This window comes from Microcaecilia unicolor, chromosome 4 (genome assembly GCF_901765095.1).
Source record: "Microcaecilia unicolor chromosome 4, aMicUni1.1, whole genome shotgun sequence".
NCBI classification, from domain to species: Eukaryota; Metazoa; Chordata; class Amphibia; order Gymnophiona; family Siphonopidae; genus Microcaecilia; species Microcaecilia unicolor.
The window spans coordinates 368,032,895-368,047,690 of record NC_044034.1 but is presented as its reverse complement, the minus strand read 5'-3'; the positions used below and the strand labels follow the sequence as shown (position 1 = coordinate 368,047,690).

Here is a 14,796-nt window from a genome sequence, read left to right as displayed (position 1 = left end):
GGTGCGTTCAGGAGGTGCGGAGCAATGGCGTCAGAACGACGAAGGGGTCGGTAGGTAGGGGGGTGTTGGGGAGGAAAACCTTGCTAGCGCCCGTTTCATTTGCTCCAGAAACGGGCCTCTTTTACTAGTGATGAAATAAAGCTATTTCATTTATTTTTCCAATGTGGCCATGAAAATAGCCATATGAGATTTCTAATACGGAATGTTGCTACTCTGAGATTCTGCATGGAATCTTGTCACTGTTTAGGATTCCAGAATCTTCCTATTCTTTGGGGTTCTACGTGGAATGTTGCTACTCAGATTCTGCATGGAATCTTGTCACTCTTTAGGATTCCAGAATCTTCCTATTCTTTGGGGTTCTACGTGGAATGTTGCTACTCAGATTCTGCATGGAATCTTGTCACTCTTTAGGATTCCAGAATCTTCCTATTCTTTGGGATTCTACATGGAATGTTGCTACTTGAGTTTCTGCATGGAATGTTGTCACTCTTTAGGATTCCAGAATCTTGCTATTCTTTGGGGTTCTACATGGAATATTGCTATTCTGAGATTCTGCTTGGAATCTTGTTACTCTTTAGGATTCTACGTGGAATGTTGCTTCTAATTGGGTTTCTGTCAGGTACTTGTGACCTGGCTTGGCCACTGTTTGGAAAACAGGATACTGGGCTAGATGAGCCATTGGTCTGACCCAGTATGGCTACTCTTATGTTCTTACGTTCTCTTATTAGTGATGGCTAGTATTTGGTAAACCAGCCTTCACCCTTGCACATGGTCTTGTACCATCCTGGCGTTAAATGGACCAACTTGAGAAGATGCCTCAAATGACCATTTGATTCCAGGCTACAATGAGTGCCTGTCAGCACTTTTCAAAGCAGGCTGTTTCTTGGATATTTCCAGTGTTATTTTATATATAACGTAAGTTCTTGAGACTGGGTCAGCCAATCGAGGGTAAAGATCCAATTAGATTTCTTTCAGTTAATAGCTGTGTTTACACGATCTTGTGGGGCACTGTTGTCTTAGTTCATCTGAAAAAAAGATGTCATTTCTTTTTTTCTCAAAGATAAGTTTTTAAGAAGAGTATCCTCAGAAATATCCACTATCTTTGACAATTCTAACCTCCTTGTTCCAGTCGCTGTTAAAAATAAAAAAAGTACCACCAGGACTTATGGGACCCAATACAAGAGAGAAGCTATGGTTGGTAAAAAGAATTGTCTTGGGGGGGGGGGGGAACTGTCCGGTGGGAACTCGCCTGATACAATAAGGAGAATGGACTACCACTGTTATCTGGATTATGCCATCAGAAACTGCTCTATCTGGATATTCAGAGGCCCTTTTACTAAGCCGCGTAAGCATCTACATGCGCCCAATGCGCGCCAAAATGGAGTAACCACCCGACTACCACATGGCTCTTGCGATAATTTCATTTTTGGGATCGTCCGATACGCGCGTCTGAAAAATATTTTTTATTTTCAGGCGTGCGTAACGGACACGCACCAATTGGCATTTGGCACGCGTAGGTCATTACTGCCTGGTTACTGCGTGAGTCTTTACCACTAGGTCAATGGCTGGCGGTAAGGTCTCAGACCCAAAATGACGCGCGGCAAAAAAAAAGGCCATTTTTACGGGCACGCAAAAAAAATGGATTGGCATGCACCCAAAACTCGCGCCTACACCACTGCAAGCCATTTTTCGGTGCGTCTTAGTAAAAGGACCCCTCAATGACGGCCATCATCTGGAATTATTACTCTACCTATGAAAAGTTATTCCGTTATTATACGTCCTCTGTGTACATCCGTCTGTTGCCATAAAGAAAAGTACAAGCGACTTAACCAACTACCGCCCAGTAGCAACTATTCCCCTGATAACCAAATTAACAGAAGGTATGGTGACCAAACAACTCACCAATTATTTAAATAAATTCTCAATACTTCACGACTCCCAATCAGGATTTCGATCCAACCACAGTACTGAAACAGTACTAGTTACTCTCCTGACTAAATTTAAACAAGCGATCGCAACTAGCAACAACATACTACTTCTACAATTCGATATGTCCAGTGCTTTCGACATGGTTGATCATGGAATACTACTACACATCCTTGAATATTTCGGAATAGGAGGCTACGTTCTCAATTGGTTCAAAGGCTTCCTAACCATGCGATCATACCAAGTAGTATCTAACTCGACCATCTCAGCCAAATGGATACCTGAATGTGGAGTCCCCCAAGGATCCCCCCTCTCGCCGACTCTCTTCAACCTAATGATGACACCCTTGGCCACATTATTATCCAATCAAAACCTCAATCCATACATATACACAGATGACGTAACGATTTACATCCCATTTAATCATGATTTAAAGGAAATTACCAACGACATAAACCAAAGTTTCCATATCATGCATTCATGGGCAGATGCATTTCAGTTGAAACTTAATGCAGAAAAAACAAATGCCTTATACTTACCTCACAACATAACACAAGCAAATTCACCACCATAAACACATCAAACCTGTCCCTTCCCGTCTCGGACACCCTAAAAATTCTTGGAGTTACCATTGACCGACACACCTCACGCTTGAAAATCATGTGAAAAATACAACCAAGAAGATGTTCCATTCAATGTGGAAATTAAAAAGAGTAAGACCTTTCTTCCCAAGGACCATCTTTCGCAACCTGGTACAGTCATAAGTGCTTAGTCACCTAGATTACTGCAATGCACTCTACGCTGGCTGTAAGGAGCAAATCATCAAGAAACTTCAAACCGCCCAGAACACCGCAGCTAGACTCGTATTCGGAAAAACAAAATATGAAAGTGCTAAACCCCTAAGGGAAAAGTTACACTGACTCCCTCTCAAAGAACGTATCGCGTTCAAGGTGTGTTCTCTAGTTCATAAAATTATTCACGGCATGTCAGACCTGACAGACTTGCCACCCAGGAACGCTAAAAGATCATCCCGCACATTCCTCAATCTTCACTTCCCCAGTTGTAAAGGTCTAAAATACAAACTAACGCTTGCGTCAAACTTTTCTTACCTGAGTACACAGTTATGGAACGCACTGCCGCACAACTTAAAAGCTATTTATGAACTAACTTTCGCAAATCTCTGAAGACCCACCTCTTCAACAAGGCATACCACAAAGCTCAGCAATGGTAAATATAACACATCTCCACCTTACCTATAATCAGAACTGTTTTTTTCTTATATCTGCTTGTTCAATTTTCTACCATGTCATTCACGGCCTTTATGTAACACTAATTGTTATCTTCCAATCTATTATCTACCAAGAACGATACATTGTAAGCCACATTGAGCCTGCAAAAAGGTGGGAAAATGTGGGATACAAATGCAATAAATAAATAAATAAAAATAAATTCAGGCGACAAAGAAGGCGCTCTTGTGAAAATCTTCACTATATTAAAAACAGACGCTATACGGGGCGTTGAGGTTTCTGTTTAAATTCTTGTGAGAAACCTGTTCTCTATTCTCAGCGTAATCCAATTTTATATTTATACGTTAAAAACTTTTTTCAGCAAGTTTTCAGCAAAGGTTAGATTGTGTATTCAGTATATATGATGTTCCACCATGGAGAATCTCAAATAGTAGCAACATTCCATCCAGACTCTCAAATAGGGAAATGGGACTTGATATACCTCCTTTCTGTGGTTTTTGCAACTACATTCAAAGGGGTTTACATAGTATATATAGGTACTTATTGGAGGGTTAAGTGACTTGCCCAGAGTGACAAGGAGCTGCAGCGGGAATCAAACCCAGTTCCCCAGGATCAAATCCACTGCACTAACCACTAGGCCACTCCTCCACTCATTCCACCAATAAGAGCCAACCTCATCAGTGATGTCACAATGGCTTGATTGCCCGATACAGTTCCCCAGGATCAAAGTCCACTGCACTTACCACTAAGCCACTCCTCCACTCATTCCACCAATAAGAGCCAACCTCATCAGTGATGTCACAATGGCTTGATTGCCCGATACTTGGCTCACTTCTGATATTGTAATGTCATAAGGGAAAGGGGGAAAGGGAAATGGAACTTGATATACCACCTTTCTGTGGTTTTTGTGACTACATCTGAAGCAGTTTACATAGTATATACAGGTACTTATTGGAGGGTTAAGTGACTTGCCCAGAGTCACAAAGAGCTGCAGCGGGAATCAAACCCAGTTCCCCAGGATCAAATCCACTGCACTAACCACTAGGCTACACCTCCAAGGATGTACCTTGTATATTAACGGCCAAGGGCTCAGAAAAAAAAAACCACATTCTAAATTTGGTTAGGCAAAAAGCATGAAACCAATGGCAATCAGACTCTGCAAACCCCACCTCCTTCGGACAACTCAGCAATAAGCTTAGATTTATCACAGCAAACGGCGGACGTCTTCAAGACACAGTACATGTGCTCATCCTTCCCCTCATCTTCTACACCTTAAATACATTAGTGCAAGAAATAAGATGCTCTAAACTAGTATTTCCAAGTCCAGTACTGGAGATAAAGGATGCAAATTACTCCCTTCAACTTCTAAGCAGATTGTAAATCAAAGGAAAAAAATCAATTTGAACAGCCTGTATACAAATGCTAGAAGCCTAAAAAATAAGATGGGAGAGTTAGAATATATAGAACTTAATGATGAGGTGGGATATAATAGGCATCTCAGAGACTTGGTGGAAAGAGGACAAGCAATGGGACACTGTGTTAACAGGGTACAAATTGTATTGCAATGATAGAGAGGATCACATTGGAGGGGGGGAGTTGCGCTATATGTTAAAGAGGGAATCGAGTCAAATAAAATAAAATAAACATTCCATATGAAACAGATAGCAACATGGAATCATCATGGATTGAAATTCCATGTATGAAGGGAAGGAGTATTTTTGTACTGTCCGCCGGGACAGAACAAAATATTTTTTCACTCAACGAATAGTTAAGCTCTGGAACACTTTGCCGGAGGATGTGGTAACAGCGATTAGCGTATCTGGGTTTTAAAAAAGGCTTGGGCAAATTCCTGGAGGAAAAGTCCATAGCCTGCTATTGAGACAGACATGGGGAAGATACTGCTTGCCCTGGGATTTGTAGTATGGAATGTTGCTACTTGTCCTGACTGATGAGATGTGAGCCCTTGGATCCCCCAGGAGAACGTAAGGTATGCCTCAATGTTCCCCCAAAGGACAGCCGAGCACCCCGACTTCACCCGCGGCAACCACCGTTCACCAGAGGTTGAGCCCCCAGCTGCAGGTGGCCAACGGGACTTCTGGAACCGCGGGGGTGGCCGGACTGACCGGACACAAGGGGACAAGCCTCCCAACCCCAGCAGGGGAGAGGAGCAGGCAAGGAGCAGAGTAGTCCAGGGACAGGCAACAGGTCATGGCAGGCGGCGAGCAGAGTAGTCCAGGGACAGGCAACAGGTCAAGGCAGGCGGCGAGCAGAGTAGTCCAGGGACAAGCAGAAGGTCAAAACAGGCGACACGCAAAGTAGTCCAGAAATCACCACTAAGCTGGAGCCTCACTGAACAGAAGCCGAAGCAATATGCCTGCCGGAGATGACGCTTTAAATACTACTAGCAATCAGCAAGCGAGCCTCAGCTGACAGGGGCGGAGACTTCGGGGGAGCTCCCTCGAGGAACCCTTCGGAGTGGTTCAAGGCCGGTCTTCCGGTGGAGCCTTGGTCCCAACCACCCAATCAGGGTCCTCCAGGGCGGGATCTTGATTCCCGCGTTCACTAGGCGGAAGAGACGCTGGCCCCAAGTTCCCGGCGCCATCTTCCCTGCCGGAGCGAGCGCAACTTCCATAGCCGGCGATGGAGAACTAGAAGTCATAGGAGGCCGGTCTTCGGCCGCAATCTCGGCAGCGGCCGGCCCCCGCTCTTGGCCGGCATCGCCTCGAGACCGGAATGGCCGGCTACCAGGGCGAGGAGCCGGCGCATCGCTCGGCGGCGGGATCAAGGCCGGCCATGGCTGCGGGCTGGCCTCTGGGTAAGCACAGACGGAGTTAGCGAGGGATGTGACACTACTCTTAGATTCTGCATGGAATCTTGTCACTCTTTAGGATTCCAGAATCTTGCTATTCTTTGGGGTTCTACATGGAATGTTGCCACGATTTGGGTTTCTGCCAGGTACTTGTGACCTGGATTGGCCACTGTTTGGAAACAGGATACTGGGCTAGATGGACCATTGGAGGCAATATATGCAACTCAATTTTTTTTGCATATTCATTGAGGATATCCTGAAAACCTGACTGGCAAGGGGAACTCCAGGATTGGACTTGGGAAACACTGTTCTAAAATAGAAGAGCTTCTAAGCACCATCCCCTGGACTCTCTAAATGGTGCCCAAATTTGGGAGCTCAAAATCGCGCATGATCCCGAGATCGGCATACAAATAGTTAATGAGCTGTTAACAATCAAGCATGGATGTTAACTGGCTCTAATTTGGATTGGCACGTGGATCTAGCTGTGCGCGATTCTATCAAGATCTGAACCCAAATCCTCTCATGTGCAATCCAAAAGGGGGCGTGGTTATGGGAGGGGCATAAGCGCCGTAAAGTGTTCTACGCAGTATAATAGAATTTGAAGGCTGTGCTGCAGGATTTACACCAGGCTTCAGTTGGTGTTCTCGTTCCCAAAGTTGGGTGCCGGAATACATGCCGACGGATTCTATATAGCGTGCCTACAGATCTGCGACGAAATCCAGGCGTATTCTGTAACAATGTACGTTGCTTAATTGGCTTAACAAGCTAATCAGTGTTGATAACAGCTAGGGGCGTAGCCAGACTTCGGCGGGAGAGGGGTCCAGCCTGAGGTGGGGCACATTTTAGAACCCCCCACCCCCCCCCCCCCCGCCGCTGCCGCCACCAACTTTGACCCCCCCCCCCGCCGACGACCCTCTCGACCCCCCCCTCCTGCCACCAACCCTCCCCTGCCGCCGCCTACCTTTGCTGGCGGGGGACCCCAACCCCCGCCAGCCGAGGTCCTCTTCTTCCAGCACAAGGCTTCGTTCTGTTTCTGAGTCTGACGTCCTGCAGATCAGACTCAGAAACTGAACGAAGCTTTGATTTTAAGCGCAGAAATGTGGTATATTCAATCCCATCCCATTTCCCTTTTCCTAAAATGCTACTTTCCAATACCCGAACAGCTTTGCTTTGTAGTGAAAACGTAACCTTGTCATTTCCACCACCTTAACAGCTCTGCATTGCCCGACAGATTTTGTCCTGGTTCTGCTTTGATGAGGTTCATTAGTTCTCAGCAGAAGCAGCAGGGGGCAGCAGGAGACTGTCATACGTCCCAGCTGCGGGGGTCACACTCCCCCACTGATTCACATCCTTGTAAATTGGTTTTCCTAATCCATGTAACAGGCTGGACGGTTCTGCAGCTCTCCATTACCAGCTATCGGACGGGATTAGCGCGTGCCGCTGGTTATAACACAAATGCGACTGGCAAGTTTAAAGGCAGCAAGCCTTTCAGAAGTAAAAAAATACAATCTATTACTGGCTAAGATTAAAAACACTAGAATGCAAAATCAGGGATTTTTTTTTTCCAACATTTGTTATGGGTGGCATTCAAGCTTTTATTTCTGCAGAATGGTTTACTGTGACTGCTGTATCGAAGTGCTTTGAAAAATAAAAACGCAATGTAAATCTACATCCCTAGATCATAAAAAGCCCTGGCAGGTGATGGGTGTTAAATTAATAAGTGTATGAATGCCACAGTGAAATTGATTTTTCTTCCAGTACCAACACGGAAATAAACACCCCCGAATGTAATCCTGTTTACTGTACGCTCGGCGTTACTACTAGGAGAAACACATCATGAATTTTGTTTGCCTGTCTCAAGGGGTCGAAGGAAAATGATAAAACATTCCATGTAGAATCTCCAATAGTAGCAACATTCCATGTAGAATCTCCAATGGTATCTATTTTACTGTCATAGTAATGCTTGAATGTTTTCACTTATATACACTGTCAGCTAGCACATTTGCTTATTTCACCTTCGAAAGCTAATCAAGAAATGTATTAAGTTATGTCCAATAAAAAAGGTGTCATCTTATTTTCTTTTCCATGTTTTATTTTGTTTGATTTCTATAGATTCTACATGGAATGTTGCTATTCCACTAGCAACATTCCATGTAGAAGTCGGCCCTTGTAGATCACCAATGTGGCCGCGCAGGCTTCTGCTTCTGTGAGTGTACGTGCAGGACGTCAGACTCACAGAAACAGAAGCCTGCGCAGCCTTCTACATGGAATGTTGCTAGTGGAATAGCAACATTCCATGTAGAATCTCCAATAGTAGCAACATTCCATGTAGAATCTCCAATGGTATCTATTTTACTGTCATAGTAATGCTTGAATGTTTTCACTTATATACACTGTCAGCTAGCACATTTGCTTATTTCCGATCTGAGGAAGAAGGGCAACCTTCAAAAGCTAATCAAGAAATGTATTAAGTTATGTCCAATAAAAAAGGTATCATCTTATTTTCTTTTCCATGTTTTATTTTGTTTGATTTCTATAGATTCTACATGGAATGTTGCTATTCCACTAGCAACATTCCATGTAGAAGCCGGCCCTTGCAGATCACCAAGGTGGCTGCGCAGGCTTCTGCTTCTGTGAGTCTGACGTCCTGCACGTACGTGCAGGACGTCAGACTCACAGAAACAGAAGCCTGCGCAGCCTTCTACATGGAATGTTGCTAGTGGAATAGAAACATTCCATGTAGAATCTCCAATAGTATCTATTTTATTTTTGTTACATTTGTACCCTGCGCTTTCCCACTCATGGCAGGCTCAATGCGGCTTACATGGGGCAATGGAGGGTTAAGTGACTTGCCCAGTCACAAGGAGCTGCCTGTGCCGGGAATCGAACTCAGTTCCTCAGTTCTCCAGGACCAAAGTCCACCACCCTAACCACTAGGCCACTCCTCCACTGTTGCTACTATTTGAGATTCTATTCCACTAGCAACATTCCATGTAGAAGTTGGCCCTTGTAGATCACCAATGTGGCCGCGCAGGCTTCTGCTTCTGTGAGTCTGACGTCCTGCACGTACGTGCAGGACGTCAGACTCACAGAAACAGAAGCCTGCGCAGCCTTCTACATGGAATGTTGCTAGTGGAATAGCAACATTCCATGTAGAATCTCCAATAGTAGCAACATTCCATGTAGAATCTCCAATAGTAGCAACATTCCATGTAGAATCTCCAATAGTAGTAACATTCCATGTAGAATCTCCAATGGTATCTATTTTACTGTCATAGTAATGCTTGAATGTTTTCACTTATATACACTGTCAGCTAGCACATTTGCTTATTTCCGATCTGAGGAAGAAGGGCAACCTTCGAAAGCTAATCAAGAAATGTATTAAGTTATGTCCAATAAAAAAGGTGTCATCTTATTTTCTTTTCCATGTTTTATTTTGTTTGATTTCTATTGATAATATTAACTCTGGCAAACTAATCTACCTCTCCCCTGCAGATCCTCTTGGAAAAAGATCGTAATTAACTGCAGGATTCCCACCAATATGCACAGATTAACTGGCTGTTTTTATACATTTAACTATCATTGCGTGACATGAAAATCCCCAGTTCTTAGAGACAAGAAATCGATGTACCGCAAAAACGCTTCTAGCTGGCAATAACAACGCAGTACTCGCCTTCCTTGTTCATAAAATTTTAACGCAATTCTAGGAGTGAGGATTCTACTTGCCTGCCGCGAACAGCATGACAGCAACCGGTCTGTAGAAGCGTCTACGGGATCCCACGCAGATGGAGATCAGGCCAACGAGGAAAGCAATGAGAATGATGGCTGTACCGCCCAGGAGTAAAGCCAGAGTAGCAATCTGCCAGTCTGTGGAGAGAGAAAGACGTTGGTGTAAATACGACACAGTGGAGCTCATTTTCAAAAGAGAAAAACGTCCAAAAAGTGGCAGAAATCTGCATCTGGACGTTTTTCTCGCCAAAACGTCCAAACTGGTATTTCAAAACCAAGTTTTAGACGCTTTTTCTATGAAGTCCATCAGAAGTGCGTTCAAATCACAGGGGGTCTGTCAGGGGCATGTTAAGGGCGGGATCTGGGTGTTCCTAACACTTGGGACGTTTTTCAGCCGCAATGGAACAAAACAAAAAAGTGTCCAGTACTAAAACTAAGACGTTTTGAGCTAGACCTGTTTTTATAATGAATAAGGCACAAAAGAGTGCCTTAAATGACCAGATGACCACTGGAGGGAATCAGGGGTTACCCCCAGTACCCCCCTCCCCAGTGGTCACTGACCCCTCCCACCCCCCTACAACAGGGCCGCCGAGAGACTAGGCCGGGCCCGGAGCACGGCCCCCCCGCTGCACTCCGCGGTCTCACCTGCCTGCCTCCACGGCTCTGGGCCCCCTGCATTCAAAGCAGCAGTCGCAGATCACCTCTCTTCTGGCCTTCCCTCCCTGTGTCCCGCCCTCGTCTGATGTAACTTCCGGTTTCCACGAGGGCGGGACACAGGGAGGGAAGGCCAGAAGATCTGCAACTGCCGCTTCGAATGCAGGGGGCCCCGAGCCGAGGAGGCAGGCAGGTGAGACCGGGAACTGCAGCGCCGGCGGCCGGGCCCGGGGAATTTTGTCCCCCCTGTCCCCCCCACCCCTTCTCGGCAGCCCTGCCCTACAAATGTGAATACAAATACGATTTAGCAACCTCTATGACAGCCTCAGATGTTAAAGCCAGGTAGGTCCCTGGAGTAGTGTAGTGGTCAGTGCAGTGCACCATGGAGTGGGGGACTCTGGTCCCTATCTCCCTCTACCTGTCACATTAGTGGGGGAAACTGAGCCCTCCAAAATTCATCAGAAACCCACCGTAACCAGATATAGGTGCCCCCTTCACCTCTAAGGGCTATTGTAGTGATGTACAGTTGTGGGCAGTGGGTTTGGGGGGGGGGGGGGCTCAGCAGACAAAATTAGTAAAGGCGAGAGGTGTACCTAGGAGCATGTTTTTGAAGTCCAGGGCAGTGCCCCCTAAGGTGTCCCATTTATCTCCTGGGATGTCTGGGAGACCAGTGTAGTAAAACTGCCGGCCTCTCCTACATCCCAATGGCTTGATGTTCTACGTTTTTCACGTGGACATTTTTTTTTTTAATTGACCATAAACCAAAACATCCAAAGCACAAAACCGTGCTAGAAACAGTATTTTCGAAAACAAAAGAAAGATGTTTTTCTTTTTTGAAAATGAACTTCTTTCCTATTCAGATTTTGGACTTTTGTTTTTTGCAAAACGTCTAAAGTCAGACTTAGCCGTCATATCAAAAATGCCCCCCGTGTCACGGCAGCACCACTGAATCACGTGTCATCATGCAGTTGAGCACATGAGTTCTTTTCCCCGACAGATGCAGGCTCTTGCCTTCCTCTCAGACCTGTATTGGGCAAGGGCCATACCAGGGATTCCGACTCGGAAACTGAAATTTGGTCAGCCTCTAGATTTGGCACCAAAACAGACCTGAAATCCATTCTACCGCCACGCTCATCTCCCCCCCCGCCCCCCCCCCCCCCACCCAGTACATCCCAAAAATCAAGTTCTGCCTATGCCCCTACTTTATTTTAGTTGGGTGGAGGGGCTTGCATATTCCCACCAGCAAAGACATGATGGGGGGGACCGAAAGGAAAAGCTCCCCCCCCCCCCCCAGTACATCACAAAAATCAAGTTCTGGCTATGCCCCTGCTTTAGTTGGGTGGGGAGGCTTGAACATTCTCACTAGGAAAGACATGATGGGGGGGCTTATGTGGTGTGTAGCCCCGCCCAGCGCATCCCAGGATGCGCTGGGCAGGGCGCCGCCATTTTGCGGCATCGAAGGAAGAGGAGGGAGGCAGGCAGGCTGCGACCCTCCTCCAATCAAGGTAGGGGAGCGGGCAGGCAGGCTGAGAGGGAGGGTGGGCGTCGGATCGGATGGCAGAGTGGACCCTTGCCAATGCTGGGGGTTGGGTTGGGGGGGGCGGCGGCCACTTGACCACCAGGGACCATTTTCGGGGGGGGGGGGATCGTCGGGGGGACCGGAGGTCCGCCGGACCTCCAGCCCCCCGTTTTGCCTTGCTCGGGGCAGGGGTAGTCAGGGCCTGGTGGTCCCATGGACCTCCAAGCCCCTGTGTTTGACAGGTTTGGGCTTTTGACAGCCCAGGCCTGTCAAACAAGTGCGGGAGGATTGTGCTGAGGCAATGCTCAGGCACAATTCTCCCGAACGTCTACCCCATGATCAGAGATAATTGCGCTGCTTAAATTTGCATGCATTATCTCTGATCATCCATGCGATATCGCGTTAATGCAATCATCCGGTTCCTGGGCGGCACACGCAGCAGGAGAAGACAGCAGCAGTCGGTACGGGGGCGGCACAAGTTGGTGCGGCAGTGGCCCGAGTGGGGGGACGCAGTGGTCCAGTCCTGCCCCGTGTCCTGCTGGGTCTCTCGGCAGCCCTGCTCTTTTAGGCTACTCCTGTACTCATGGCAGTGCCGACAGCCTCTCCTCATATCTGCCTGTACTGCTATGGATTCCAAAGAGGAGGGGCTACGGGCCACGCGATGCTTTGCCACTATCGAGCAGTTCCATATCTGCACAAACGTCAAAGAAACGTTGTGAAAAAAGCTAGTCTTCCTCTTTTGAAATACCAGATGCGAAAAGCCGATTCTGATGATGTAGACCTGTGTATTTTTCTGGAAGCTGGACATATTTTATGTATGTATGGTTACCCAGTTAGTACATCAATGGGGCTCATTTTCAAAGCACTTAGTAATCTGTGGAACTTTGTAAGTCTAAGTGCTTTGAAAATAGGCCTCTAAATATTGCCACTAACCGAGAAATTTCCAGTTCCACCCCCAGACCACAACATAGTAACATAGTAAATGACGGCAGATAAAGACCTGAACGGTCCATCCAGTCTGCCCAACAAGATAAACTCATTTTACATGGTATGTGATACTTTATACCCGAGTTTGATTTGTCCTTGCCATTCTCGGGACACAAACCGTAGAAGTCTGCCCAGCACTGTTCTTGTACTATAAGTTCTGAAGCAAACGTCGAAGCCCCTTAAAATTCACACTCCAGCCCATCCCTATCTATTCAGCCACAATCAGGGCGTAGACCGTAGAAGTCTGCCCAGCACTGGTTTTGCTTCCCAGAGAAATATATATAAACAAACGGAGGCAGATGATAAATCTGGGTATAATTTTGGTTTGCTAATAAGAACTGAATGGTAAATCTATGGTTATGGTTTCCTCCAACAAAATCATTCAAAATTTGAAAAACTGAACTAGATAAAGTGGAATTTAATCACGTCTTCTGATTTATAGGGGGTTTGTTTTGTACATCCAGCTGTCTGAACTAGCAAAATCAGTAAGATCCCTCCAATTTTGCTCCAATTACACTTTTGAACTTCATCAAAGCTTTTCCTACTCAGTCACTCCCATCACGATAAACGTTAGCACACTGGGTGCTATTCCTCACGCACCCCCCCTCCTCCCCTCTCCCATGCAGGCGTCAGTTTGATAGAAGAAAATCATGACTACAGCACAGACAGCTGAAGAGCTGATCTTCAGAGCCCCATGCAAACATCACACCGATATATAAAGCATGAATACCTCTAGGACAGTGATGGCGAACCTTTCAGAGACCGAGTGCCCAAACAGCAACCCAAAATCTAATTATTTATCGCAAAGTGCCAACAGGGCAATGTTCTGAATAACAGAACTTTAAAAGCATTTGGCATGCTTTTGAATAATTAATGTGATTTTTGCTGTTGCATGCGTGCTGATAACTCCCTTCCCCTCCATCTATGTGCATCTCCTTCCTGTCTTCCCTTCCCTCCATCCGTCCAACAATTGTCCTCCCCTCCATCCATCCATATCCAGCAACCCTCCTCTCTCCTGCCCTCCCCTCCATCCACCCATGTCCACCAACCCTCCTCTCTCCCCTGCCCTCCCCCCACGTCCAGCAATCCTCCTCTCCCCTGCCCTCCCCTCCATCCATCCATACCCAGCGATTCTCTTCTCTCCCCTGCCCTCCCCTCCTGCTCCCATCCATGCCCTGCATGTAAAATCTTTTTTATTACCTCCGTCGAAGTGGCCGCGTCTTTGAAAGCCCTGCCCGTCTCTAGCCTTCCCTTCGTGAGTTCGTTCCCTCAGAGTCAGTCCCGCCCTCGCAGAAATGATGTCAGAAGGCGGGACTGACTCTGAGGGAACGAACTCACGATGGGAAGGCTAGAGACGGGCAGGGCTTTCAAAGACGCAGCCGCTTCGACGGAGGTAATCAGCACCGGCGGGGAGGACATGCGAGGGGATGTTGGGTGGGCGGGCCTGGAGGGAAAGTGGCTGGGCCCGTCCTGGCCTGCCCCTGGCAATGGCGCGCGTGCCCTCTCTGGCACACGTGCCATAGGTTCACCATCACTGCTCTAGGATAACTGAAGAGGGTTGGCATGGGAGCTTCTTAATCAGGAGGTGTGGCCAAAATGAAGGGATAAATCTGTTCTAAAGCACAGAGGTCTGTGAAAGAAAATGTGAAACTGACAGGCAAAGATTGGAAAGCTGACAGACCATTTAGACTTTCACTGGTCCTGCAGCTTTAAAATCTGTATTCAAGCTGTTCTGTGCCTCTCTTTAAATAAACTCCTTTTGCTTTTTGCAGTGATAGTACCTGGCACAGAGGCAGAGTTTATTAGGCAGGTTCGTTCAGCTGCAAGGAAGCGCAGCTGTCTTACCCAGAAAAAAAAAAAAGATCAGGTATGGAAGTATTTTATCCACAGTAAGTTCAGAAGTGCACAGCCAGCCCCAAACGCTT

At 46.7% G+C, this 14,796-nt stretch overlaps 1 protein-coding gene across 1 annotated transcript in view; it reads right to left on the bottom strand.

The window, feature by feature from the left end:
* Positions 1-14,796, bottom strand: part of TMEM47 (transmembrane protein 47) — a 49,248-nt gene that overhangs the window by 13,534 nt on the left and 20,918 nt on the right. The window contains exon 2 of the mRNA XM_030202358.1: positions 9,709-9,849. Within this exon, the coding sequence (XP_030058218.1) occupies positions 9,709-9,849 (141 nt within the window). The remainder of the gene's footprint in view (positions 1-9,708; positions 9,850-14,796) is intronic.